The sequence below is a fragment of the Malaclemys terrapin genome, chromosome 7, assembly GCF_027887155.1.
Source record: "Malaclemys terrapin pileata isolate rMalTer1 chromosome 7, rMalTer1.hap1, whole genome shotgun sequence".
Taxonomy (NCBI): Eukaryota; Metazoa; Chordata; order Testudines; family Emydidae; genus Malaclemys; species Malaclemys terrapin.
Window position 1 is genome coordinate 123,907,665 of NC_071511.1, and position 27,364 is coordinate 123,935,028.

Below are 27,364 nucleotides of genomic sequence, written 5' to 3' on the forward strand. Positions count from 1 at the left end.
ACTCACCACAGCCTCCAGCTGCGTTCTACTGCCCACACCTCCTGCTTCCATATGCTCCCACTCCAATTTCAATATCATCCCCCCCACCCACCCACTCCCTCCAAAGGCTCCTTTTCCTAGACGCTTTGCCCAAGAGTGCCAGTTCTCCCCAGACGCCTTGACTCCTTGTCAGAGCTGTCTTCTTTCCCCCATCCCACCTTCTTGCCCATCCATCCTAGACTCCCCACCCTGGCTCCCAGTCCCAGTCTCCTTGCCCATCCAGTCCCAATCCCAGCCTCCACACTCACCCAACTCTTAGTCCATTTTCCCTCCTGCTCTACCAGCCTCCAGTCCCCGCCTCACAGGCTCCTTGTCCCAGCCTACTAACCAGGTCCAACTCTTGTCCTCTACCCGTTCAAATTAGGTAGCTTACTCCTCCACACTGCCTGAGTCCAGCAGAGGGATCACTAAAAGCACATGAGAGACAGGTTCCCTGATCAGTTCAAGTGCCTAGCCTCAGCTCTGGTCACTGCAGCTCAGACCTGCAACTGCAGGAAAGTTCTGCCCAGCCCACCGAGGACAGAATATTTAGGCAATTCAGCTGCGAAGCTCAAGCAAGCCTCTCCTTAGCATGTGAGAGCTGCAAATTTTCAGTGACTGCCATATAACATTCCAAGAGGACAGTGCAATGGATTCAAATTAAGCGACTACGGGTTTGGACTACAGAATACTCTTAGGCTAGGTCTATACTACCCGCCTGAATCGGCGGGTAGAAATCGACCTCTCGGGGATCGATTAATCGCATCCTGTCGGAACGCGACAATCGATCCCCGAATCGACGCTCTTACTCCACCAGCGGAGGTGGTAGTAAGCGCCGCCGACAGAAAGCCGCAGAAGTCGATTTTGCCGCCGTCCTCACAACAGGGTAAGTCGGCTGCGATACGTCGAATTCAGCTACGCTATTCACGTAGCTGAATTTGCGTATCTTAAATCGACTTCCCCCTGTAGTGTAGATGTACCCTCAGACCCTGACGTAACCACATTAAATTTGACTGTGCTTCAGTTGTAGCCACTCGAGTCCATGGAGACTACCCCCTGCCATGTTACAAGGGTGTAACTTTTTTGTAATCCAGATCAGTCTGCTGGAGCCTGGAAATTAAGATCAGCCTCTTCATAGCACTCCTGTGTGTCACATCTTTATTACATCTTCTATTCTATTGCACGAAGGCCTGAGACCTCAATAGGCAATGAACGCGTATTTTATCTTTACTAGAAAAAAAAAAGATTAAACAAAAAATGAGTGGAGATTTCATTCAAGTCATAGAAATAAAAGGACAAGATGTAAAGTGTCCTATTTAATACTTACATGACCCAGATCATCAATTGCCTGAGAGACTTCTATCCCATCCATCAACATGGTTATTCAGAGACTCTGGGCAACAAAGCTTCAAATATCAACAATACATATGAGATATATCCATGGGAAAGAACACTTCTCACAGCCTCAGGTTGCAGTGTGGCTTACAGGCAGTCAACTAAGTCAGGCTGGAGAGGGACAGTGGAGTAGTCTACTCCGCAAGTCTCCCTCTCCCTCCATTCTCAATTGTATGTTCCACCCCTTTGTGTCAGCACTGTGGCTGTTCTTCCACCAGTACATAAGGGACTGAAGTAAGTTACCTCCGTTAATATTAACAGATGTTCTATGCAGAAGCATCAATAGAAAAAAAAAATAGACTGTCAAACTACCCAGTGGAGTCATCTTGCAGTTGTGAGTTATATCTTTGCAACTGAATAAGGAGACCAACTATTGCTATGCCCCAGTTCGTGACCCTCATCATTTCAAGGCAAAGCAAATCTCTTTGGAAACAACGCCTCTCTCTTGCCTTTTAAGTGTGGCCACCAATAACCTAACCATGGTCGTGCTGCAAGGACTCGCCACCGACATCAGTTATTTGGATGCTCCTGATCTCCATGACAAAGGTCAGTTCCAAGACAAAGAAAGTGACTGACAAAAATGGTATGTGGCATGATCGTCCATCAACAAGGAAGGGACATTAGCCCGTCAATAAAATTCAGAATTCCTACTTTGCATTTCCACCCGAGGCGTTAGTCATGTTTCCCTGATTTGTTTCACAAACAGGCTCTTATAAAGATGTTCATCTCACAAAGATTTGCTGCTAACAAATCAACACTCCTTAGGCTATGTCTTCACTACGGGGGGGGGGGGGGGGGGGGGGGGGGGGGGGGAGGTCGATTTAAGATAGGCAAATTCAGCTTCACGAATAGCGGAGCTGAATTCGACGTATCCGAGCCAACTTACCCCGCTGTGAGGACGGCGGCAAATCAACCTCCGCAGCTCCCCCGTCGACGGCGCTTACTCCTACCTGCACTGATGGAGTACAAGCGTCGATTCGGGGATCGATTGTCACGTCCCGACGGGACACGATAACTTGATCCCCGAGAGATCAATTTTCTACCCGCCTGAATCGGCGGGTAGTGAAGACGTAGCCTTAGTGAGGAAGTGAACAGCTATTCATTAGACAGTAGAGACTCAAGACGGAAGACAGAAAGACATGCAGAGTTTGAAAGGAGTGACTGACTGACTCCTTAGAGCGTTGGGTGAGGGGAGAAAACCTGTTATTTATTATCTAATCAATTAGTTCTTTCAGCCAGGAGAGCTGACTTGTTTTTACACCTGTGCTTAGCACCGATGGCTAGGGAAGAAGGAGCCAGATAGAAACCTGGTTAATTCCTCAGCTAAGTGCAGACTCACTACCACCTGCTTCATTGGAGGAATGTAAAGGTTTGCAGACTTCATAAACAAGTGCAGGAACAAACAGGTGACTGCTTGTTCCCTCTGAGTGCAGATCCAACAAGTTACTGATCCTTTGTAAATTCAGAGAATCCTGTGAATGTCACTGATTCAAATCTCAACTGTTCAAGGAAAGTTTTAAAAAGCTGCCAATTTGCTTAAACCTCTCCCTAGTAGTCGCCTAACCTGGACCTGATGCCCCATATCACTTCTGAGCAGAAACTGCACCTGTGATTCTGACATGGGGAGGCATGAAAGGGAGGGCTGACTCAAAACAGCATGCTCCCCTCTTTCCCTAGGGCCTGCAGAAGCCTCGCAACAAGGTGGGGGGATACACACCTGTTTGGAAGACAGGAGAACTGGTGAGTGCTCCCCAACGTGTTCTTCTACTCCCCACTTGACCATGCCAGAGCAAGTTCTGCCTGCAGCAACCCGTATCTTCCCTCTATACAGTGTGGGAATGAGCACATGGCCCCAAGGAGTCCTGCAAGTCCAGCAGCAGTTGAGGCCTCTGGCAGCACAGTAACTGTAAGAGCTATGCTGTCAGAGAGACATAAGAGCCATACTGTGGGTCAGACCAATAGCCCATCTAGCCCACTATCCTGTCTTCCAACAGCGGCCATTGCCAAATGCTTCAGAAGGGATGAACAAAACAGGCAATCAAGTGATCCATCCCCTGTCATCCACTCCCAGCTTCTGACAGTCAGAAGCAAGGGACACCCACAACATGGGGTTGCATCCCTGACCATCTTGGCTAATCACTTTTGATGAACCTATCCTCCATGAAATTAATTCTTTTTTGACGCTAGTTATACTTTTGGCCTTCACAACATCCCCTGGCAATGAGTTCCACTGCATGACTGGGCATTGCATGAAGAAGTACTTCCTAGCCCATGAAAGCTTATGCTCAAATAAATGTGTTAGTCTCTAAGGTGCCACAAGGACTCCTCGTTCTTTTTGCGGATACAGACTAACACGGCTACCACACTGAAACCTACTTCCTTTTTGTTTGTTTAAACCTGCTGCCTATTCATTTCATTGGGTGACCCCTGGTTCTTGTGTTATATAAAGGACTAAATAACACATTCTCCACACCATTCATGATTTTATAGACCTCTACCGTAACCCCCCCCTTAGTTGTCTCTTTTCCAAGATGAAAAGTCCCAGTCTTTTTAATCTCTCCTCATATGAAAGCTGTTTCACACCCTTAATCATTTTTGGTGCCCTTCTCTGTACCTTTTCCAATTCTAATATACATCTTTTTTGAGATGGGGTGATCAGTACTGCACTCAGTATGCAACGTGTGGGCATAACATGGATTTATATAGTGGCATTATGATATTTTCTGTCTTACTATCCCTTTCCTAATGGTTCCTAAAATTCTGTTAGCTTTTTTGAACGCTGCTGCTTATTGAGTGAAGCTTTTCAGAGCACTATCCACAATGACTCCAAGGTCTCTTTCTTGAGTGGTAACAGCTAATTTAGACCCCATCATTTTGTATGGCAAGAGGCAGTTTGGTGCCATGTGGCATTTGCCCCTCATACAGATCTCAGTCTGGGGCTAGAGGCAAGAGGAGAGAAATCTGCAGTCTGAGTGCTAAAAGCCTCCTATTTCATGGAGGCAAATTCCCATCCCACTCCCCCCAAATAAAACATTTCACAAACTCCAAACTGAACCTCCATATTTCCACTTCTTTATGCAGGTTATTCCTCTATAAGGCCCATGGAACCCTTTTAACAACACGGCAACAGGCAACTTTAATGTACATTGTTTTCCAAGAAACAGTTTTACAAGCTTCTTATAATCGCCACGGGAGATTTATTCAGATTCTTCTCTTATTTGGGCCTATGACCACAACATTAATCAAGAAACTAACTGCACAGAAGAAACAGATCCTAGTGGGTTACCTGGTAGAAAATGGGCATTTCACACCCATTAGTCAAAGCCTGCCCATGTGAGAAATTATAAATTACAGTTTGGCTTGATTGGAGCTCATGTTCTGAATCACATTTCTCTGTCACTTAAAAAATTAAGAAAAATAACTGCACAAAGTTATTTTACTTAGATATTGGCATAGAAAGTATGCTTATTAAGTTTGTGGATGATACCAAACTGGGAGGGATTGCAACTGCTTTGGAGGACAGGGTCATAATTCAAAATGATCTGGACAAATTGGAGAAATGGTCTGAGTTAAACAGGATGAAGTTTAACAAAGACAAATGCAAAGTGCTCCACCTAGGAAGGAAAAATCAATTTCACACATACAGAATGGGAAGAGACTGTCTAGGAAGGAGTACGGCAGAAAGGGATCTAGGGGTTATAGTGGACCACAAGCTAAATATGAGTCAACAGTGTGATGCTGTTGCAAAAAAAGCAAACATGATTCTGGGATGTATTAACAGGTGTGTTGTGAGCAAGACACGAGAAGTCATTCTTCCGCTCTACTCTGCTCTGGTTAGGCCGCAGCTGGAGTACTGTGTCCAGTTCTGGGCACCGCATTTCAAGAAAGATGTGGAAAAATTGGAAAGGGTCCAGAGAAGAGCAACAAGAATGATTAAAGGTCTTGAGAACATGACCTATGAAGGAAGGCTGAAGGAATTGGGTTTGTTTAGTTTGGAAAAAAAAAGAGAAGACTGAGAGGGGACATGATAGCAGTTTTCAGGTATCTAAAAGGGTGTCATAAGGAGGAGGGAGAAAACTTGTTCACCTTAGCCTCTAAGGATAGAACAAGAAGCAATGGGCTTAAAATGCAGCAAGGGGGGTCTAGGTTGGACATTAGGAAAAAAGTTCCTAACTGTCACGGTGGTTAAACACTGGAATAAATTGCCTAGGGAGGTTGTGGAATCTCCATCTCTGGAAATATTTAAGAGTAGGTTAGATAAATGTCTATGAGGGATGGTCTAGACAGTATTTGGTCCTGCCATGCGGGGACTGGACTCTATGACCTCTCGAGGTCCCTTCCAGTTCTAGAATCTATGAACAGTTTTGAGCTATAGCTACATCAAAGAGGTACCTAGCTTGAGCGTAAACAGAGTGAATTTCTGACTTGATCTACTGTCACATGAACTGAAGACAAGGAAAATACCTAGTTTTGTATCCTTATGGCTCTAATCATCCACTACTCTACCCTTCCAATAGAGAAGACAGCTAAAGAAGAGTCCTGATGCACTTACATTAAGAACACACCCCTATATATTTTATAGGTCCCGAGTACCGAGTAGAGCCTAGACTAGGAACATGGGTATCAAACGTATGCACTACTGAGAGACAAGATGTCTAGTATGTGAAACCAAACAACTCCTAGCTCACGGTTAAATCTGACATGAGTTCCAGGGAGGGGAAATTCTCAGGGTCCAGATTAATTAGCATTGATTTTAATGAGGAATCAAAACACTTTCTATAACTGCTTTGTAAATATGAAAACAAACATAAGAGCTGCATTGCTTCAGAACTGCAACACACAGTTACCTTGCATTACCACCACATTTATGGAACAGGTTATTCATTCCCCACTCTGATATTTAGAATGATGTAGTAGCAAACAGATAAAACAAGATCAAAACACAAGATTCAAAGTCCCCAGATCTCCTACTGTAGCAGATATAAAGAAACTGATTGAGAAACTGCTGCATACCAAAGCCGTAAAGGACACCATGAAAGCTGCTGTACAATGGTTCATGTTAAGTGTGCCAGTTTTACACTATTAGTATTACAACACAATTCTTGCAGCTTTGGCATGCAGGGAGCTAGAAATAGAACGCGTTGGATTTAGGATCACACATGCAAAGATCAGCCAGCAAAAAGAACCAGCAAGCACAAAAGCTAGATAGCATTCAGCTAGGGCCTCGGGAAACAGCGTCGCTAGAAACACTTGTCAACTGGGAAAGGGATGCAAGTGGAGAGATGTCCACTAGGTTCTTTCCAAGACATAAGATTTTTTCTTTCCCTAATTCACTCCCCACCGTGGATTCTAGGCCATTGATTCAACTCCTTGTATGCTACATTCCCTTGTTCCTCCTTCCAGGAACAGAGCCGATACTAATACAGATTAGAGTTATTCCCGTCTATGGGACCCACCCTCCCATTAGTGGAGAGCATCGCTCAGGAACAGTAGCAAGTGTTACATACATGCGCATGCCCTTCTTCCTGTGCACTGACAAAAGTAGTTAGGTCCCCTATGTCTACGGGAGAGGCCTCAATTTGTATTGTATTCTTTCTAAACAAACAGGGAGAGACAGAGAGAGAGAGAATGATGAGCTAAAACAGTGTGTGCACGTCACATACAGAAGGATCTGACAGCAGTTATTCAAGGTCTTGTGGACAAGAGCAAACTGTTCCATTTTCACAAGCTTTTTTTGAAACCATCCTTCTGCTTACTACTTTGTAAGTAACGTTTATTCATACTTTAAGACGTTAAATGAGAGTGGGTGGTGGTGCAGCTCCATTTGTTTCATATTTTTAATTACACTCAAAATATTATAGATTTATAATTTGCTCAGCACCACACCATACAGGAGCACAGCCCAGAGGTCAGATCAAGTATAAAGCCATCAATTCCTCTTCCAAAATAATCGGGGGCATATACCGCACAAGGCCCCAGTGCAGGTGACTTTTTCCAGCTTTTCCTTGTAAGTTTCCAGTCTATGTTGTTCAGCTTAGAAACGGGGCCGGGGGGTGTCCAATCTAAAAGTTTCCATCTAAACAAAATGAGCTTCAATCCCTGACTGACAGACTAATGTGTTTTCAGAGAAAACAGGTCATTTCTTTACCAATTTAAGTACTCACTCTATGACAGCACTGTAACATTTACATGCCCATGACAAGAAATTGTGGACAGCGTACAGGGAGGAGAAGAAAGGGGATGGTTAAGATATCATAAGCTTTCTACGGTGCTGGAAATGAATGAAATGCAGGATAGTAAAATGTTCTCCTGAAAACTAACTAAATTCCCATGAAAATGTGCAAGTTTCCCCTAGTGAAGTGTTCCTCAAAAGGTTCTGACTTTTGCAAAAAATTTCCCAAATCTATCAGATGTTTGCGCTAGTTTCAAAAGACACAAAAGAAGCACTTCATCTCCAGCATATCTATGCTTGAACAGGAACCTGGGTTAGGACAGAGTTGGTATTTTAAGAAAACATTTCCAAGGGGGGGGGAGGGAGGGTCAGTTTTAAATGGAAAAAGCACTAACACCATGGCTTGTTTACACAACGAAATTGACAGGCATACCTACTCTGTAATAGTTTAGCTATGCCAAAGTAACTCCCCCATATTCCAGAAAAGTCACTTATTTCAGAACATAAGAACAGCCAGACTGGATCAGACCAAAGAGCCGTCTAGCCCAGTATTTGTCTTCCAACAGTGACCAATGCCAGATGCTTCAGAGCGAATGAACAGAACAGGCAATCGTGGAGTAATCCATCACCTGTCATCCACTCCCAGCTTCTGGCAATCAGAGGCTAGTGATACTCAGACCATGGGGTTGCATCCCTGATCATCTTGGCTAATAGCCATTGATGTATCTATCCTCCAGGAACTTATCTCATTCTTTTTTGAACCCCATTATAGACCACCACCACTTGGCAACAAGTTCCACAGGCTGTGTGTTGTGTGGAGTACTTCCTTCTGTTTGTTTTAAACCTGCTGCCTATTAATTTCATTGGGTGACCCCTGGTTCTTGTGTTATGTGAAGGAGTAAATAACAACACTTCCTTATTCACTTTCTCTATACCATTCATGATTTTATAGACCTCTATCATATCCCCCCACTCATCTCTTTTCCAAGCTTAAAAGTTCATCTTTTTTAATCTCTTCTCATATGGAAGCTCTTCTATACCCTTTGTCCTTCTCAGAGTAGCGTGTTTGCATGGGGGAGTTATTTTGGAATACCTGTGTGATGCTGTATGGAATCTGCGGGACACTTTATGTTTATCATGGATATCATTATTGCAAAATAGCAAGGAATCTGACCAGATATGCCCTGTAAGGTATTTGCAAAGTATGATCATCTTGTTTATATGTTTGTATCACCTTTGTATTATGAGTTACAGATATGTACGGTATATCTATATTTCCAAACTTGCGCGGTGTTTCTGGGTGACATCCCCAGACAGATTGGCATCAGCACTAGGCCTGCTTGATGGCCCATCAAGGGACATCAGCTGTACAATGAACCCATTGAAAGGAGCCAAGGACTACACCTTATGACTCAGCAAGGCATGCAGGGGCTTGCCTATAGACAGAACTCTAAGGACTTTCAATGCCATGTGCTATGAGTTTGTGCTTGAAACAAAGGAAGTACCAGACACATGACAAAAGGACTATAAAGGGCAGCTGCATCATCTCAAGTTTGTCTTCAGTCCTGCTTCTTACCTCTGGAGGAACTTTGCTACAAACTGAATCTCTGAACAAAGGACTGAATGACCCATTCAAGCTGTGGATGTATTCCAGAGGGACTTTCAAGCCAGCAAACTCACCAATACTGTTAAGAACCTGATATATGGACTTTGAAGTCTTTTTAGGTACACCTCTACCTTGCTATAACACGACCCGATATAGCACGAATTCTGATATAACGTGGTAAAACAGTGCTCGGGGGGAGGGAGGGCGGCTGCGCACTCCAGCGGAATAAAGCAAGTTCGATATAAGGCGGTAAGATTTTTTGGCTCCCAGGGACAGCGTTCTATCGAGGTAGAGGTCTATGTGATAGTTGTTAAATGGTAAAACATTCTTCTTGTTCTTTTTTTCTTTATAATAAACCTATAGATTTAGACACTAAAGGATTAGCTGGCAGCGTGGTATTTTGGGTAAGATCCAAACCTATACTGTCCTTCGGGGTCAGAAGAACATTTTGTATACGTGAGCAGAGTTTTTTAAATAACTTCTCATTGTACTGGACCTATGTGCGGATTGTGAGCCAGAGAACTGGAATGAAATACAGGGGGCTGTGTGATTTCATTTTTGCTTCTTGATAACCAATGTGGGGGATCAAAAGCCCAGTTTGTGACTGGTTGGGGGAGTTTAACTTCAGTGTTACCCACCAGTCTTGGGAGGATCTGCTCTCCCTTGTGCAGCCTGCCCTGCCCTTGGCATTTCCAGTGAGGGCTGCTCTAGGCACACCGGGTCACAACCTGTGCTGGTTAATTTCCCCATGCATACAAGTCCTCAGTGACTACCATGGAAAGATCTTCAGGGTACATACATAGAGGAAGCAAAAGATAGCTATTTTATCATAATCCTCATGAATCACAACAGGGAATATCTGGTCACCCACACTGGAAGGGCTGAAATTCTCAAATCTGCTTCTCCCAACAACCAAATAAGAATACCCCTGCTAGCAGCAATCTAGTGGAATTTAACTCCTTCAGTAAGGGAAACCGCGGTTTCAAAGTCATTTTAACTCCTTGATAGGCACACCACTACTCAACCAAATTTAAGACCATGTGACCCTGACCTTAAGTCAAGCAACTAAAGAAGACTGAATGGCTTTATAGAAAAGAATACTATTGCTAAAAAACGTGAAATCAATATTAACACACCAAGAGTTAAGTCTTGAAGCTAGACAGCACCCAATTCAATTTCCCAAAGCTCTTTTACACTAGAGAATCTACAAATAAGAGAGTCAGGAGACAAGTGAGTCTCAGTCTCCCTTCCCCCTTGAGCAGTTCCAAAACCGCTGGTAGGAAATGGACTGTAAAGCTTCAAATTACTAGCTCAATTAGGCAAGATGAACAAACGAGACACTTACTAATGTTTACAAACTAAGAGCCCATTTGCTTTTAATCAAAAGGAAATCCAAAATTTGCAGCTTATGTAGTCCGCCTTTAGACCCCAGTAACTGGGTTAAATTAGAAGTCAAAACATAGGGCTCATTTAAAGCTTAGCACACAGATCAGATGCTGAACGGAAATTTAAATGGCAGAGCTTATTGCCTAGAAAAATCCTAGGTGCCATTTACAGAGTTCATCTAAAGTGCAGGAGTTACCAGGAGAAAAGGTTAACTCTAATATTCCCGTATTTACCTGGGCATAGTGCTCCAAGGAGCTCCTCCTTCAGTGAGGTTATCTCCCAGTGACTGAACCTTTCAGTAGTACTTTGATCACAGCTCCCAGGATATGACAGACTTTAGGAGACCCACGCTGCTCTGAGTTTCCCAGCAAGGGTCTCCACAAACATGCAATTAATTTGGAACTTCATTTCCCAGCCCTTTGGAAAAAATTTCCCTACACAATGTAAGCAGCCGCTCTATTATTTTACAGAGGAACAGAGCTGAAACTTGCTGTGCCATTGTTTACGACAAAAGAAATCCAAAACAGAAGTACAGATGTTTCTGCCAGGAGAACTCACCCCACAACTAAGGGAAGACTGGAAATTCCTGGGGTAAACATTACAAAACTGCAGAGTAGCTTTGATCCAACATTTAGACAACCAACACACATGCTATGACACACACCAGGATGTGTAGATCAGTTAGAAGGATTGTGTATACACACGGCTCAGCTTGTGGTTACTGGCCAAAGGACCGGGGGGAGGGGGGGGTGTTAACCCTGGCATGTGGCATTAACAAACAAGTAAAATATAATGGTAAAACACGTGCAAAAAGCCCTGAGGCTATTCATGAGCTACAAACCCTAAACGTCGATCAGATCAGCTGGGCGAACTAACACAAACAAGCATGGCACCAAAATAGCCCAGCTGAATCTATGAATGAAGTTTAAAAGCCTTGTTTATCTCAGCACGTGTGTGCAAAGCCCGGAAGATATTAGGGATCTACAGCAGCAACCCAATTTCATTACTCTCAGACTAACTGAAGGAGAGTGTGGACCACAAACAATATGGGGGGGGGGTTTGCAGAGCCACCTCAGCGGAGCTCCTATATATGGACAAATAAATAGGGAGGCAGAAACAGGTTTACCAGAAGGAGCCCCACATCTATGCAGATCCACACATCAGCCTTTAGGGAAAGGGGGATGGACAAATGCCCATCTGCCACATATCCCTCTACTCTCAGCCCAGCTTGCTAGGGCGGGTAGCCACAGATGCCCCAGTCCCCCGACCCTGATGGCCCCACCTTTCTTGAACTCCTCCAGCATGGCATCAAGCTTGGTATCGTTGAAGACAAAGTGCAGCGGGTGGTTGTAGAAGCGAGTGATGGTCTTGAGCGGGGTGCAGTCATCTGGGTCCACAAAGGCCAGGTCCTTGACGAAGAGCAGGTCCACAATGTTGGAGCGTTCGCCCTCGAAGACGGGGATGCGAGTGTAGCCACTCTCCATGATCTCAGACATGGTGTTGAAGTCCAGAACAGCCTCAGCGGCGATCATGAAGCAGTCTCGGAGTGGGGTCATCACGTCCTCCACCGTCTTGGTGCGCAGCTCCAGCGCCCCTTGGATGATGTTAAGCTCCTCCTTGACCAGATCGTTGTAAGGGTCGGTGACCCGCAGCATCTCAAGCAGCTTCTCGCGGTTGTAGACCGTGCCGATCTCCTGGCCCAACACGCAGTCCAGCAGCTTGCTGACAGGGTAGGAGGCTGGGAAAGTCATCATCATGAAGAACTTGGTGAGGAAGATGGTGTTGGCACCCACGGCCAAGCCATGACGGGAGCAGATGGCCTGCGGCACGATCTCGCCGAAGATGACTATGCCGATGGTGGAGACCACCACGGCTACCAGCCCAGAGCCGGCGATGTCATCCAGCAGGATGGTGAGGGTGGTGTTGACCAGCACGTTGCCCAGCAGCAGGGAGCACAGCAGGTAGTTGCCCTGGCGGCGCACCGGCTCGATGCGCTTGGCGTAGTTCTTCTCCTTGTCGGTGCCGCAGTTCTGCACGATGCGCAGCTCCATGGGGTCCAGGGCCATGAGGCCCAGGTTGAGGCCGCTGAACATGCCCGAGAGGCCGAGGAGCAGCGAGATGAAGATCACCTGCAGCCAGAAGGGCAGCAGGAACTTCTTCTCCTCGCCCACGATCATCTTCGTGTCCTCGCCATCGTGGTAGATCCAGGTGGTCTCGGTCCAGGGCGGGGGGCCGGCGGGGCCGTCGGCCCCCACCGGGCCGCCCCCGGGGGGGCCGGCGGCCCCCAGCGCGGCCGGGCCCGACACCGAGGTGCACAGGTAGTAGGACTTGCTCTTCTCGGTCTTGCGCAGGGGCTTGATCTCGATCTCGATGATGCCCGAGGTGCGGCGGTTGAGCACGATGTGCGGCAGGATGATGATGTCCGAGGTGCGGATGCCGCAGCGCTGCGGGGAGCTGCCCTCCGGCGGCCCGTCCTCCTGCTCGGCCGGCGGCCGCCCGCTCCGCCGCCGCTCGTGCTCGGTGAAGGCGATGCGGGACCAGGTCTCGTTGTTGATGTTCTGCCCGTAGACCCGCAGCTTGACCCGCGTCCGCTCGCTCACCCGCAGCGCGCCCCCCTCCATGAAGGAGACGTCGTCCGTGTCCTCCAGCCGCAGCCCGATGATCACCGTCTCCTCCGCGTCGCCCGGCGCCCCGCTGCCCCCGGCCGAGGCGGCGGAGGGGACGCCGGCGGCGGCGGCCGGGGGCTGCTCGCCCAAGCAGCCGCTGAGGAGCAGCAGCAGCAGGACCCGCGCCCCGCGCCCGCCCCCCGTCATGTTCCGAGCGGGCAGCGCGGCCGAGCCCAGCGCCATCTTTAGTCAGGGATCAGAACCGCCGGGGCCAAACATAGCGGGACGGCTGCATCCCGCGGCGGCGGCGGCGGTGGCTGCCCGCGAGAGCTCACAGGCGCCGACTGCCGGGCCCTGAGAGGAGCCGCTTCGACCCCTATCCCAGGGACGGAGCCGGCCGCGCGCGCGGCCAATCAGGGCAGGCACGGGACCCCTGGGCGGGGCCCACCAGCCGTCCCCCAGCCAATGCCGAGGCGGCAGGGGCAGGGCCCTGCCGAAGCCTGCCCCACCCCCTCCCCGCTGAGTTAAAAAACCGGCGAGCGCGTGACTCGTGTGTGTACGCTAAAGGAGAGGGGCGTGGCGAGCGGAACGCTGCGAGCCAATGGAAGAGACTCTCTGCCTCAGGGGGCGGAGACGGCCAGGGGAGCAACCAACGACGGCGCGCGCTCTTCCGCGGGTCTGTGCCCAGGTGGAGCTGGCGCGTGCTTGCAGTGGTCTGGACGTGGACTTGGTAGCACCGGGGCCCAGGCAACCACCCGCCGCCAGTCGCCGTCGGCAACGCCTCTTTAGACGGGTCTGGAGCTTCAGTGCATCTATCAATGCTTCATGCATTCGCGTGTGCAAGCGTGCATCCGTCCGTGCCCCACGCTGCTCCATTCACACTATGGAACACGCACAGACCTGCAGAACCTTTGCAGCTGAACATGGAACACAAGCACCTCCGTGCACGTGCGCCTAAAATGCATCCAACCACCTGCGCAACTTAGTGTTGCATCCACCGGTGCATGCAAGTAGTAGATGCTTCTGCTTGTGCGTGCCTCCCTCTCTTTGTGCATGCATCTATAAATCCATCTCCTTAACCAACTCTTTAGTCACACTGAGTTAATACCAGGGGCAGCTCTATGGTTTTTGCCATCCCAAGCACAGCTGTCAGGTAGCTTTCGGCGGCGCAGCTGCAGGTGGTCTGCTGGCCACACAGATTCAGCGGCATGCCTGCGGGAGGTCCGCCGGTGCCACGCCTTCAGCGTCCCTGCCGCCAAATTACCACCGAAGACCAGCGGACCTCCCACAGGCATGCAGCAGAAGGCAGCTTGATGGCCGCCCTCACAGTGACCAGCAGGCCGCCCCCCGCTGCTTGTGGCCCCAGGCATGCGCTTGCTGGGCTGGTGCCAGGAGCCGCCCCTGGTTAATACACACGGGCTTTACTGACCTCCCCGCCTCTGCACTTGGAGCTGGGGTGTAATTCCCCTTTCTAGCGGGCATGCTCACGCTAGCTGCCCCGCGTAGGTACCCACAGCAAAGAGGCAGGTTTGCATTTATGGCAGATGGCTAGTCCCGGTGCTCTGCCTTTGCTATCACAGGCACGCTACTATTTCTATCAGGTTATCTGGATGAGAGAGCTAGCGCCAATATGTCTACCAGAGCTGCCTGGGAATCACATCCCCACCTCCAAGTGCAGAGTTAGCCTTTAACACTTTGCTCTGCGCAACCATCCGTTTAGTAAAGCCACGTAGGTCTGCGGGGGTCTCTCTCCTCAGCTATTTAATGCAGGCAGCTATCCATTCATCTACTGTAAATTTGTGTCAGCCAAAGCAGCAGAATTAGCTATTTAGATCCCAGCAGCTCACTGCTATTGCAAAGTAAAATCCCTAGAGCTTGCCTCAACATCGCTCCTGCGTAATATGGGGAGGGACAGAAGCTTCCCTGGGCTCCAGTAACTTTATTTTCATTAATTCGCTCAATGTATATTACACTAAACCCTTTGCAATAGGCAGTGCTGCATTCAGAACTTGGATCTAGACCATGCATCACATCCTGTGGTAAAGGATTATTGCTTTGGGATATGTTCTACACAGGACCAGGAGTTGTTTTAGCAGTTCTCCAGCGCAGAGTCTCTGAATGTTTGTGATGGCTGTGCAGTTCCCCCTAGTGGCAACAATAAGTATTTAGGACCATGGTTAATTTATCCGGAACACTTTTCAAGATCCCTGATAAGGAAACTGAGACAGAGGGGAAGGAACTTGGCTGAGGTCACATAGCATGTGCTGGAAATATTTCAGCATCTAAGAACTTTGTTCCAGTGGAACAAAGCAGGACAGGTACTTTCTCCAGGCGAGGCTATCTAATGGGTCCAAAGACGGTAATACCACAGCATGAAGCTGTCAGCACAGGGACATATTTGGCCCCACATTCAAAACATCCGATAGGTCTATCCTGTGAGGATCCATTACATTGGTACCACTCTCAACTGGCCTCAAACACAAAGGCAAGAAAAGAAACAGCAAAAGGTCTCCAGTGTCAGGCTATGCTAAGCCTTACGTTTGAGGAGGAGGAAAAGAAACATCATAATGAGTCCAGGAAGCACACTGCTACAATTCCTATCACAGCAGAATAGTGCTGAGGGCCCCTTCATCTTTTCCTGAGCTGCCACTCTCTAGGTGGAAATGTTAGTTTCTTCATTAGGTGGAAGGTGGGTATCCTCAAACATTGCCAGCAGGGCTCATTGTTATATCCCAGAGCAATTGCTCTTAGACTGGGCACCATCTGCTCCAGGGACCAGGCCTGAGTCTTTATGAAGATCTCTGTTCAGCACATTGTCCATGGGCTGCTGCACAAGGTGGGCTAGAAGCCTCAACAGGACAACTTGAAGCAAGGATGATTTGGCGCTTCCTGACCACTCTGCTGGGTTGCATCCCTTGGTCTATCCTGTCAATTTCAATTTTGATGCCTTTGGAGCAAAGACCATCCCATAGTATCTGTTTGGACAGAGCTTAGCACAATGAGGTTCACTCCTGGTTGGGGCTTCTGTTGTAACCGTGATCCCACTAATCATTACTAAGGATAAAAGTCAAGTAAGATTAAACAAAGGAAACAATCATGCCACAGATCAGAAACCACAACGTTCAGCCAGCCTCAGAATGACTATTTAACGAAGCTCAGCCTTAAATACAATAGTTCAGATGGCAACAGGGCATCTGCATTCAACAAATTGTATTGACTCCATATTCAGACATATAATAACTTTCTGCTCATAATTATTTCGATCCAGCTTTAAATTGCAATCTCAAACCACACTGTAAACATCAAATTCAGCTGCTTGTAATGAGATCCTTAGCCAAGGCACGTACATAATTATATTTTGCATTTTACATTAAGTTGTAGGTTAGCTTAACTGAAATTAAAATGTATTTCCTTTAAGTGCTGCTGGTGAAAAGGGTTGGTTTGACAGTTCTGGAGAGTAAACCCTTCTATTTAACCAGTAAATGTTGAGTTCACACTTAAGCTCAGTCAAAGGATGAAGTGTAGACATGAAATAGGTAGATCCTAAGAAATGTTATTTCCCTAAACCAGCCAACACTTGTGACAAAAGACTGCTCACCAGCCAATAGTCGACTGTGCATCATTTGCAGGTATTAAGGGTCTGATATTTGTTTAGCTTTGAGTTGCAGCAGAGGTCTCCGATTGCCACCTGCCAAGCTATTATCAGCAGGCACAAGACCAGTGACAAGATTTCTTACCAAAGCCATTGTTTCGGTATGTACGCCAGAGACAGGTCAAGCTCCTATCAAGCCCTCCATGCAATGAGGAGTTCACCTCTCTTCCAATGGGTTTTTCCACTGTTATTTCTCTTCTTGGGCTTTATCCCTTTCTCTTCCCTCGTGTCTCATATGCTGCTTATCTCACACACTGAGGACCCGATCTCAAACTTTTCCTCCCTGCCTGTTGTCTGTTTCTCTCCCCACGGGAACCCAAATGCTGTCCCTGCCTGTCTTAAACCTCTCTTTCTCAGCTGCTTCAGTTCAAATGGACTAACGCAACTTCCCAACTGCCATTCCCAGAAATTTCTCACAACAGCTCAATTCAAACGCCACCCTGACTGGCTATGCCTGGCTCCCCGATTTCAGCCTGCCACTTCCTGCTCTCCCAATTCAAAATGGTTCTCAACTGCCACTTGTTACTCCTCCAATTCACAGGCCAGGCTGAGCTCCCGCACTTCGAGTTGAGACTCTCAAATGTTCACACCCAGCTGCCCAAATCATCCTGCCCAGTTCCCCATCTACCCCCTCACCACCCAATTCAACCGAAGCTTCTCCATTCAAACTCTGCCCCCCAGTGGTCACACCTGTCACGTCTCTCCCCTAATTCAAACTGTCACTTTCAACTGGCAAATGCAACCTCCCATTTGACCAGTTCAAACTGCTAAGGAACCTTTCAGTTGCAGAGCTGCTCATTAAAGGGGTATCACCTGAAACAGCCTACTGGATTTTTGAACAGTAGTAGAGGAAAAGCATAGGACTCCAGCTGTCCCCTATTATTTATCCATTAGGATGCAGGCTTAAATTAACTGACCATAGTAATTAGTTTCCTGGAATCCGTTTATTTTGCAACATTTTAATTATCTAGTTCTAATAACAGATGTCTTTGGACCTTTTCCTGGCAATCCCATTGTGTCCATCTCATGGCGCACAAAAGTATGATGAGAGCAGTACAGCGATCATCTCAGCACACACACCCCACACACAAAAAGGAACTTAAAAGGAATCTCCTGCTTTAATGAGAAAATGCACAGTAACATACGTGTTAGGAGCAGAGCTGGGATGACCAGTTTTGGCCAAAATATTTCTTTAAAGACTTAGGTGACATTCACAAAATGGGAGGAGGGGGTGGTAATGCCTCCCTTATAACCTTTAGCCCAGGGGCTAGGGAACTAGGACACCTCAGTTCAATTCTCCGCTCTGCCCCCATTTCCACACAAGGAAAGAGATAACCTGACATGCAGATCAAATGATGGGTCGAGGACTTCATCCGTCTTGGAAGTACAATATGTAACGATGGCCAGTTCACTAAAGAAGGGAAGGCAAGAATTGGCAAAGCCAGTGGCTCAGTGTCCGGTTTGTCAAACATCTGGAAGAGTAAGAAGAAGATACATCTACACACTAAAATTATATTGTACTGCACTATTGCCCTCACAACAGTATTGAACGCCTCGTTATCTGGCACAGGGTGAAAGTACGCAACAGGAGCTGAATGCCTTTCACTAGCGTTGTTTAAGAAGAATACTGGGAATTCCTTGGAGAGATCGTGTAACCAATGTGGAAGTGTTGCACCACATGGGTCAGTAGGCTGTGGACTTAACAATCAGACAGACAGACAGGGTAGTTTGGCCATGCCATCAGACTACCCTGTGGCAGAAGCATCCCACCTGGAGAGAAGAGAAGGCGTGGGGGACAAAGAGTGACCTATCAAAGGATGTTACAAAAGGATGCTGCCATCATGAGACAAAGATGGACAGACAACAGTGGGGAAAATATCAGTTGCCTCATGTGCCACAGGAGATTCTAGAAAAGCTGATGTGGAGAAGGGATTTGAACTTGGGTCTCCCCCATTGTAGGGGAATACCCTAACTGTTGGCCTACATGCTAGCCTGAGGCAGGAGTCTCTGGGAAAGCCCCAAATTCAAATCCCTGCCCGTATCAGGCATTGAGGTGCAGGGGGAGGGAGAGAAGAGGAAATTGAACATAGGTCTCTCGCATCCCAGGTGAGTGCCCTAACCATGGGGCTAAAGATTATAAGGGCAGCAGCTACCCTACACCCCCACCCCCCATTTTGTGAATCTACCCTTTCATTTCCTCTCATTTTAAAGAGTCCCTGGAAACTAAACCAAATGTTTAATTTCATGATAGACAAAACATTTTCTTCAATACATAGCAAATCTTCTCAATTTTGTTGATTCGCCAATGTTGTTTTGGATCAAACTGGTTTTTGGGTGGGTTTTTTAGGGGGGGGGGGGGGGGGAATTGCCACCAAACCAAAAAATCAGTTATTTGCCCATCTCTAGTTAGGAGGGTTAATTTATTGTTCCGGGATCCGTGGATGAAAGAGGCTGTGGTAGTAATTAATAAATCGTTTGTGTTTCTATGACCACAGATAAGAATAGAAAATGTTACTTTTGGAATCCAGCCATCTGTGACAGATTAGTTACTTTCAGGCAGCAGCGGCCTTGCTTGGCTATTCCCAGACTGGCCTAGCTGACCGCACAGCTTTACAACAAACCCTCTTGTTATATTCCCATCAGAGCCTGTGTGTGTCATTACAAAGAAGTAATTAAAAATTAACCAGCCAGGTTCTAAGCCGCATGAACCCACTCCCCTTCCTGCAGTGCACATGCCCCCACGCCCAACTTGACATTTCTTTTCCTTTGGCATTCCTACTGGCCGAGCATTTAATATTGATGAGAAGCATGTCTCTAATGCAGGCTTTTTAGCAGAGGGACCAGGGCTCAGCTGCCCAGGACATCTCCCCTAATCAAATTAGATTGAACACTATATGCCAAGAATTACCATAAATGGGACTCTCTTTTTATCTCTCTCAGGAGGAGCACTCAAAGGCTCCACATGCCCTCTGTGGGTGTTATGTTTAATGCATTAATATATAAAATGGCTGAAAATAGAACTTTAGGCCCCAATTCAGAAAAGCACTTAGGCATGTGCTTAACTTTAAGTACATCCTTAAGTTCCATTGACTTGAATGAGCAGGGATGTGTCCATGAATCAGGGACTAAAGAACATAAAATCGGCCATACTGGGTCAGACTAAATGTCCATCTAGTCCAGGATCCTGTCTTCCAACAGTGGCCAATGCCAGGTGCTTCAGAGGGAATGAACAGAATAAGTAATCATCAAGTGAGCCATCTTAAAATAGAAGTACCATGACTGCCTTAACTTGAGTTGCTACCACAATGCTGCAACTTGAGAATAAGAGGATAAGTCCATTGCTGCCAAAGACTGCATGGTTATCACTATGCTGCCCACCATGACTGCTTGAGTCTCCATTAGCTATTAGCAACGTAGGGCCTATGACCCACAGTTTGGCAGTTCTTACCGTATTCCATACCCAGCAGTGGCTAACAGATTACAAGACAACCCATTACAATGCTTACTTAGCATTTCTAGAGTATCCTCCACCTGAGGATCTTACCGCACTTTTCAACCATTACGTCTCACAACCTCCCTGTGAAGTAGGCAAGTGTCATCAGCCCCATTTAACCAACCGGAAAAAACAGAAGCACAGAAAGGTTTGGTGACTTGGCAAAGATCCTACAGCAGAACCCCAGCTCTAGCCACTAGAGAAGGGTTACACCAAAGAACCTTGATTAGGTGAGAGCATCATGGAGATGCCCTAAAGTCCCACTCCTCTGGGAAGGGGGTAAAAACAGAAGGAGTGCTCTGAGCAGGCTTGGCCCTGTGCTTGATTATGGGCTGTCATTGCATCATGAGTCCTATGCAAGAGATGTGAGAGAAAGAGTGAGTGTGAGTGAGAGAGAGTAAGGTCCTCCCAGAGGAAGGGCTTGGTACTTTGGTCTGGTAGAAGAAGGGGAAGTAGCCCAAGCCACTAACTTATAAAGCAGGGGTAGGCAACCTCTGGCACACATGCCAAAGGCGGCACACGAGCTGATTGTCAGTGGCACTCACACTGCCCGGGTCCTGGCCACCAGTCCACGGGGCTCTGCATTTTAATTTAATTTTAAATGAAACTTCTTAAACATTTTAAAAACCTTATTTACTTTACATACAACTGTTACCTCAAGGGGAAGAAGGTAACGCTTCAAAGGAAATACTAGAGAGATGGTAGAGGGAAGATATACAGGGAAAGCCCCTTTTCTCAGAAGCTGCAGACTCGGCTCCCTTCCGTGTCTGTCACCGGTGGATTTAGCTACCCATAAAATATAATAAAATAAAGAAAAGACAAGATAATATGGTGCAAATAAAGGTAAGTGTATTAGGGATAAAAGGTACAGAAAAACTAGGGAAAATGGGGGGAGAAATACAAGAATAAACACAGTGAAACAGCAAAACCATAAATCAGTAAAATAGTGGATCAGTGACTGACTCTGAGAGCTTGGAGCTCAGGCCCATAAACCCTCCCGTAGGATTTTACAAACCAATAAACAATACCCCAAAACGGAAACCTTTCTCCTATTGCTCTGATGCAGCAGATGTCACGTACAGGCGTGATGCCCAGGACCTACAACTCTTGGACTGATTTAGGGTCCTTGAGGAGGAACACTGGGGAGTCCAGACGACTGATGGTTCTCGTCGCTGGCGAGGAGACCCTCTGGGATGATGGACACCAGGAGATGCAGGATATAGGAATGACGATGACAGGACTCCTCTTCCTCAAACACACTACGGGATAGATGTTGTTCTTTGAACTCAGCTCTGGAGCTCTGCGAAGACCCGACCGTGTACAAACTGTCGCTGGAATGGACAGCCCCGCGCAGGCGCTGAACAAGACCTTATAAAGCCTTTTTGGCGGGAAGAGTTCTGAGCTGATGGAACGCTTCTGAGGTGATGGAACACTGAGGGTTGGACTTGGCGGGAAAAACCAGTTCTGACTGGTTTAAGCTAGAGTCTGTGTAGCAAAATAAGTCCCCTCTCAAAGATGGAGTTCAGAGTTAGAGTTCATGTACTCCATTTTGAATTTCAGTTTTAAAGTCAGTGATTCACTTCAGTATTTTAAAAACATCTTATTGACAGCTAAGTGAAACAGTATATTCCATCTAACACAACAATAGTTTAGTTATATATTATAGACTCATAGAAAGAGACCTTCTAAAAACGTTAAAATGTATGACTGGCATGTGAAACCTTAAATCAGAGTGAATAAATGAAGACTTGGCACAACACTTCTGAAAGGTTGACCCGTTATAAAGCCTTTGATCCTCTACAGCAGGGTTCCCAAAAGGCCCCCATTTGTGGGGACCACAGAAGGAATTCCGATGGGTAGCTGTACGGGATGCAGGAAACTTGGCAGATCGTTTACGTGTTCCTCATGTAGAAGGATTGTGCCCTGTTGGGCAAAGATCTCAACAGATAAAAGCTTCTGCAATCTGTGTACCGGGTGCCAGGTTGGGCCAAATTGTTCTCCCGGCTTTCGGCCCCGAAGAAGTCCAAGGAGAGGACCTTTGTGCTCATTTTCAGGAGATGAGCTTCTAGTTCAGTGCCTACCAGTACAAGGGGAACCAGTACAGTTCTGTGAAGCGTTTCCTCCCAGTTCTCCCCAAAATGCCAGCAGACGATGGACAGACAAGGTTATGCAAATGCTCTGGCATTTAGCTGTGGCCTTTTTACATATGCAGGGTGGACAGGAGGAGTGTGGGGGCTGGAGTCGCTCGGGGTGCCTCTATCAATAGGGGAGCTGAAAAGCTCCGGCAGGATTTCATTACTTTTTAATGAAGCCCGTTTCACAGGTAGGAAAAGACTCAAATCTGCTCTTTCATTCTCACTCCAAAGATTTTCTTTGATGACAAAAATAATGACAGTGAATATGCCAGCAGGGGTTTGCTTGGGTTTTTCAACACATTTATGAGAGTAGCAAAAGAGGGATAAGTTTGGGGTGGTTTATTAATTCCTGAGATCAGGACCTTATCACATTATCAATAGGTGGTTTTAATAAAAACAAAATACTATTGTCCCTTATACTAACACCATGTCTTTCCTCCTAAAAGATCGCAGTATCATTTGCCAGTGATGTACTCAGGAATCACTCCATCACCAGTGAAGTGCACCCATCTCTGGGGAGGTGCACCATAGATAGTTAACAGTACAGCAACACAACTCCTCAAGACAGGAAGGGGAGCTTTGTGGGACGAGTACTAGTTATGCAAACTGGATGTAGCCAGGAAACCAGTGGCAACACCCATCGCATGGTCAAAACCTCCATTTTACGTCTTCACTGGCAGACAGCGTTAAGACGACCAGGTTGGTACCTGGTACTCCGTACTTGGGTTCCCCCAGCTCCAGGTATCTCAGTCTTCCAAATCATAAAGTCCAGCCCCCTTCCAGGCAGAACAAAAAGTCCAACAAGACAATGAGTCATCCAGCAACCTCCTACTGGGTCTTCAGCCTGATTCCAGACTCAGTAGCTCTGCCACCATGGCCCTCCCTCTACCCTGATTGCAGTCCGGGGACCCTGTAGCAAGCAGAGAAAAATCTATTTCTATTTCCTTTGCTTCAACTACCTGGAGCACTTCCTGCTTTGGCACATACCCTCTCTCTAGACCCCTTCCCTATCCACCGCACTGCTGACCCTACTCACTGCAGATCTCTCCTATTAGCGAGCTGAGCAGGCTGTCTCTGATAGGAAGCCTCGGTACACATCCCTGGGGAGGCAGTTAACGAGGCACAGGTGGGGCTGAGCACAACTCCCGGGAAGCCCACCCAGCCGCACAGGTCCTCTCACCTCCCCACGACACTGAGGTTGTAGCGATGCAGAGGGAAGAGCCAGGGCCGGCTCCAGGCACCAGCCTGGCAAGCAGGTGCTTGGGGCGGCCGCTCGGGAGAGGGGCGGCACATCCAGCTATTCGGCAGCAATTCAGCGGACGGTCCCTCACTCCCGCTCGGAGCGAAGGACCCTCCACCGAATTGCCGCCGCAGATCGCGATCCCTGAAGCCGGCCCTGAGAAGAGCACCACCTACCAAATCATTATCACTGCTTCCGGAAGCATCTGGATTTTCCTGAGTGGTCTCCTATCCAAGTGCCAGCTCAGCCCAACCCATCTTAGCTGAGGATCAAAGCCCAGGGCTAGATGGGGACAGATTTATTTAGCTAGGAAAGCATCTGGCGTGCGCTATAGTTTATCACATTCAGCTCGATGGTCCTTTCCCTCTTCTTTCCTCAGTGGGATGTGACTGGAGTTGGATGTCACAGAATCCCAACACCACTTCCCATAAATCCTTCTGTACAAGGCCCTCCACATACGTTGCCTGTCACTGCATAGCCCACACATGCATGTAGGAACCAGGCAGCCCCAGGCTAGCCACATTCTGCTAGATGTGTTGCAATTGTCTGGGTAACTGCACATTGGCTCCTTGTGTCTTTCAGCTGGGGGTCCTCTGAGAGGAGGTGCTATCAGTGCAATGGCTGGGAGGAGGGAAGGTTGTCCGGCTGAGTGGATTTTACACAGCTGTTCGATCGAGCAATAAAAATGCAAGACAGAAAAGGCCGGGAGGTGAAAAGCTTCACTGCCACGGTGAGAAAATTGGGTGTCAGCAGCAGCGAGAGCATCTAACTGGTCCACCCTCCCAGCACCCATCTGGATAACCAACGCCACACGTCGCTGATTTGTGTGTTGTTCAGGGGTGAACCCATGGCTATGCAAAGGGAGAGCAAAGCTGCCGATGAACCCACTGACCACTCAAGACACTGACTAATTAGTGTCTCACAGAGAGTTAAGCATGTGCTTAAGTGCTTTCCTGAATCAGGACCTCACTCAGTGGAGAACAAGAGATCTTTCCACCCCATATTTCACTAAGGGACAAGCTTTCAGCCCCCACCTTCCCTGAGAGAGGATAACCCAGAGCTCACTTCTCTTGGCAGGGCATTGTTCCTCTCAACTTCCCTCTTGCTATGTTAATTTCTTCCTTCTCTCCCTTTCATTCTTCACATCCTTCCTGCTGCTCTTCATTACTTTTTGGATCTGGTAATCTGTTAGAGCTTGCTTCCACTGCTTACTCCTAATTTTCCTCACCATGGCAGTGACGCTTTTCATCTCCCAACCACATTTCTTCTAAATCCCATCTCCTGTCTTGTATTTTATTGCTCAATCTAACAGCTGTTTGAACAGCCTCCTCTGCATTCCTCCTCCCTGACTGGTCCCTGTTTCTCTTCTCCTCTGCGCGTCCTGCTGTTTCCACCCCACTCTTTTCACCTTCTCTCCCTGCAACTGCCCAGGTCAAACTGCCCCATTCCCAACTGCCACAAGCCTTCTGCTCCCAACATTCCCTGCCTTGGCCCGTTCAAGGAGACTTTGTGGGTTACAATTGCTACCCACTGTTTGTTTCACCAAGATTAGCACCTTAGCTGGATTTCATCAGGGAGATCAAGGTGCTACTCAGCAACCCATCCCCTTGACCACACGTCTTCCTAGTGCTGCCCAGCTGTGCCCTTCCAAAGCTGCATGAATATCACTCAGAACCAAAATTAACATCAGCGCAACCACTTAACTAATCTTCAGAACGTGAACTTCATTGATTTGCACTCAACTGAAACGTTACAGACGTCCTTACCGCGGGTGGGGTGAGCCAAGCACGGTCATCATTATCCAGTCACACACACACCAAAAAAAAACAACCCCCACCCCCCAGGGAATGTTTTTAATTTGGTTTCCTAATCTTTCACTGGGTGGCAGCACTGGGAAGCAATGAGTAGTAACAGTCACAGGGAGAGAAAGGAAAAGGAACCTATGAATTCCCAACCCCTGGGCAAATCAGGATGTTGGGCCTAACTGGGGACCACAGCTTAGAGTATCTTCTTGCTAAGAAGGCTGCAGCCCTAGGGTGACCAGATGTCCCGATTTTATAGGGACAGTCCTGATATTTGGGGCTTTTTCTTACATGGGTGCCTATTACCCCCCACTCTCTGTCCCGATTTTTCACACTTGCTATCTGGTCACCCTATGCAGCCCTAACTTTATAAAAGTAAACAGGGGTGACCACGTTGCTGCAGCTCTCTCCTAGCGATGCAAGCAATCCCTGCCCCCAATGTATCTGTTGATTAAGCCGCAGACTATGCGGGGATACCCTCTGGAAGTGAGTGGCTAGACCCCCTTCTGTGCTTCGCTGATTCACCAGTTATCCCGGTTCATACAGAGCGTGGGTCCTGCAGCTCACAAAGGCTCATTGCATAGATGGGCCTTACCTGATTGTTGATTCAGGCCTCATGAGATGGTCAGAGGAGGAGCGAAGGGAAACACCTGCATCTGGCCGCTTTGGAAGGGAGGCCAGGCTTCCTCCATGCTATGGGCTGGCTGTTGAGAGTGCACAGAGTCTTCTGTTTCTTGGAGGCCCTTTGCCTGGTAGAGCAAGGGGCATGCTGGAAAAGAGGCTGGGCAAAGCTCTCCTTGAGTTGCCACATACAGGGGTGCTTCAGGGATGGAGTACATCGTGTGTTTTGGGCACTCATTGGCATGCCTTACAATGCTGCTGGGGGTGTGTGTTGGGGGTGTGGGGGATGGCAGAGGACTCCAGACATGGTCCCTGCACAGTCAAAAGCCCAGGAGCCCCTGTTGTGGGGCTCAGAAGGGGAATCTGCTCACTCCTTGCCAGAAGCAACTCTCCTTTGACGTCTACTGGCCCACAAGGAACAGCGCGCTAGCTCTACCATGGCTCTGCCACCACGGGCAGAGTGTCATGACTGGGGCGTGGGTAGTCTGGCCTAATGGTCAGGGCTGATGCCAGAGTCCAGGGGCCTAGGTCAGGGATCAGAGTCTAAGACCAGTAGCCCGAGTTTGGGTCTGATGTCGGGTTCCTAGTACTGATGCGAGGGAGCGGGACTGGAGTCAGAGTTCAAGGGCAGAAGCTGAGGGTCCAAGCCAGGATCAGGGGTCTGAGCACAAGCCAAGAGCTAGGTCCAGCGCTACAGCTGGCAGAGGAGTCCACCTCATTGCACAGACATTTCCTGGAACGCTTCATGGGCTTAAACAGGGTGTGTGGACCAATCAGGGGCCACAAGAGAAGCTGTCAATCCAGCCTTCTGAGGTGGTACTTCCTGTACCGTTTATCCCCACAAGGACTATGTGGTAATGCATGGAAGCTTATCATGGCTGCCGGATGGCGGTGTGGAGACATGGGCCGTCCCCCAGATCTGGGATCTAGTCCCGTCCCCGTGGAACCTCACCCAGAGCTCCTGGGCACATAGGGAGAGGCACGGCCAAGCAGAATAGCCTGGCTGCTAAGCAACATTTGAAGGTGGCTTTCGTTCTACTGGGAACCCCAAACAAGCCCGTGCTGCATGGCTCAGTGGGGAGGTTAGGAAGCAGCACTCAGAAATAACAGCTGAGGGAAGAAGACGACCAGGTCCAGTCAAAGAGAAGTAGGCTCTTGTCCAGGCTGGAATTGGGCCAGAACACTGATCAGGGTCAACACCCTGACTCTTGGAGGAAAAAAAGCAAACCAACATCTCC

At 47.9% G+C, this 27,364-nt stretch overlaps 1 protein-coding gene across 4 annotated transcripts in view; it reads right to left on the reverse strand.

Moving 5' to 3' along the window:
• Window positions 1-13,484, reverse strand: part of CNNM2 (cyclin and CBS domain divalent metal cation transport mediator 2) — a 186,383-nt gene extending 172,899 nt beyond the window's left edge. For all 4 annotated transcript variants that reach the window (XM_054034136.1, XM_054034135.1, XM_054034137.1 and 1 more), the window contains exon 1: window positions 11,860-13,484. In XM_054034136.1, coding sequence (XP_053890111.1) covers window positions 11,860-13,426 — 1,567 coding nt within the window. In that variant the 5' untranslated portion in view covers window positions 13,427-13,484. The remainder of the gene's footprint in view (window positions 1-11,859) is intronic.
• Window positions 13,485-27,364: the final 13,880 nt, after the last annotated feature.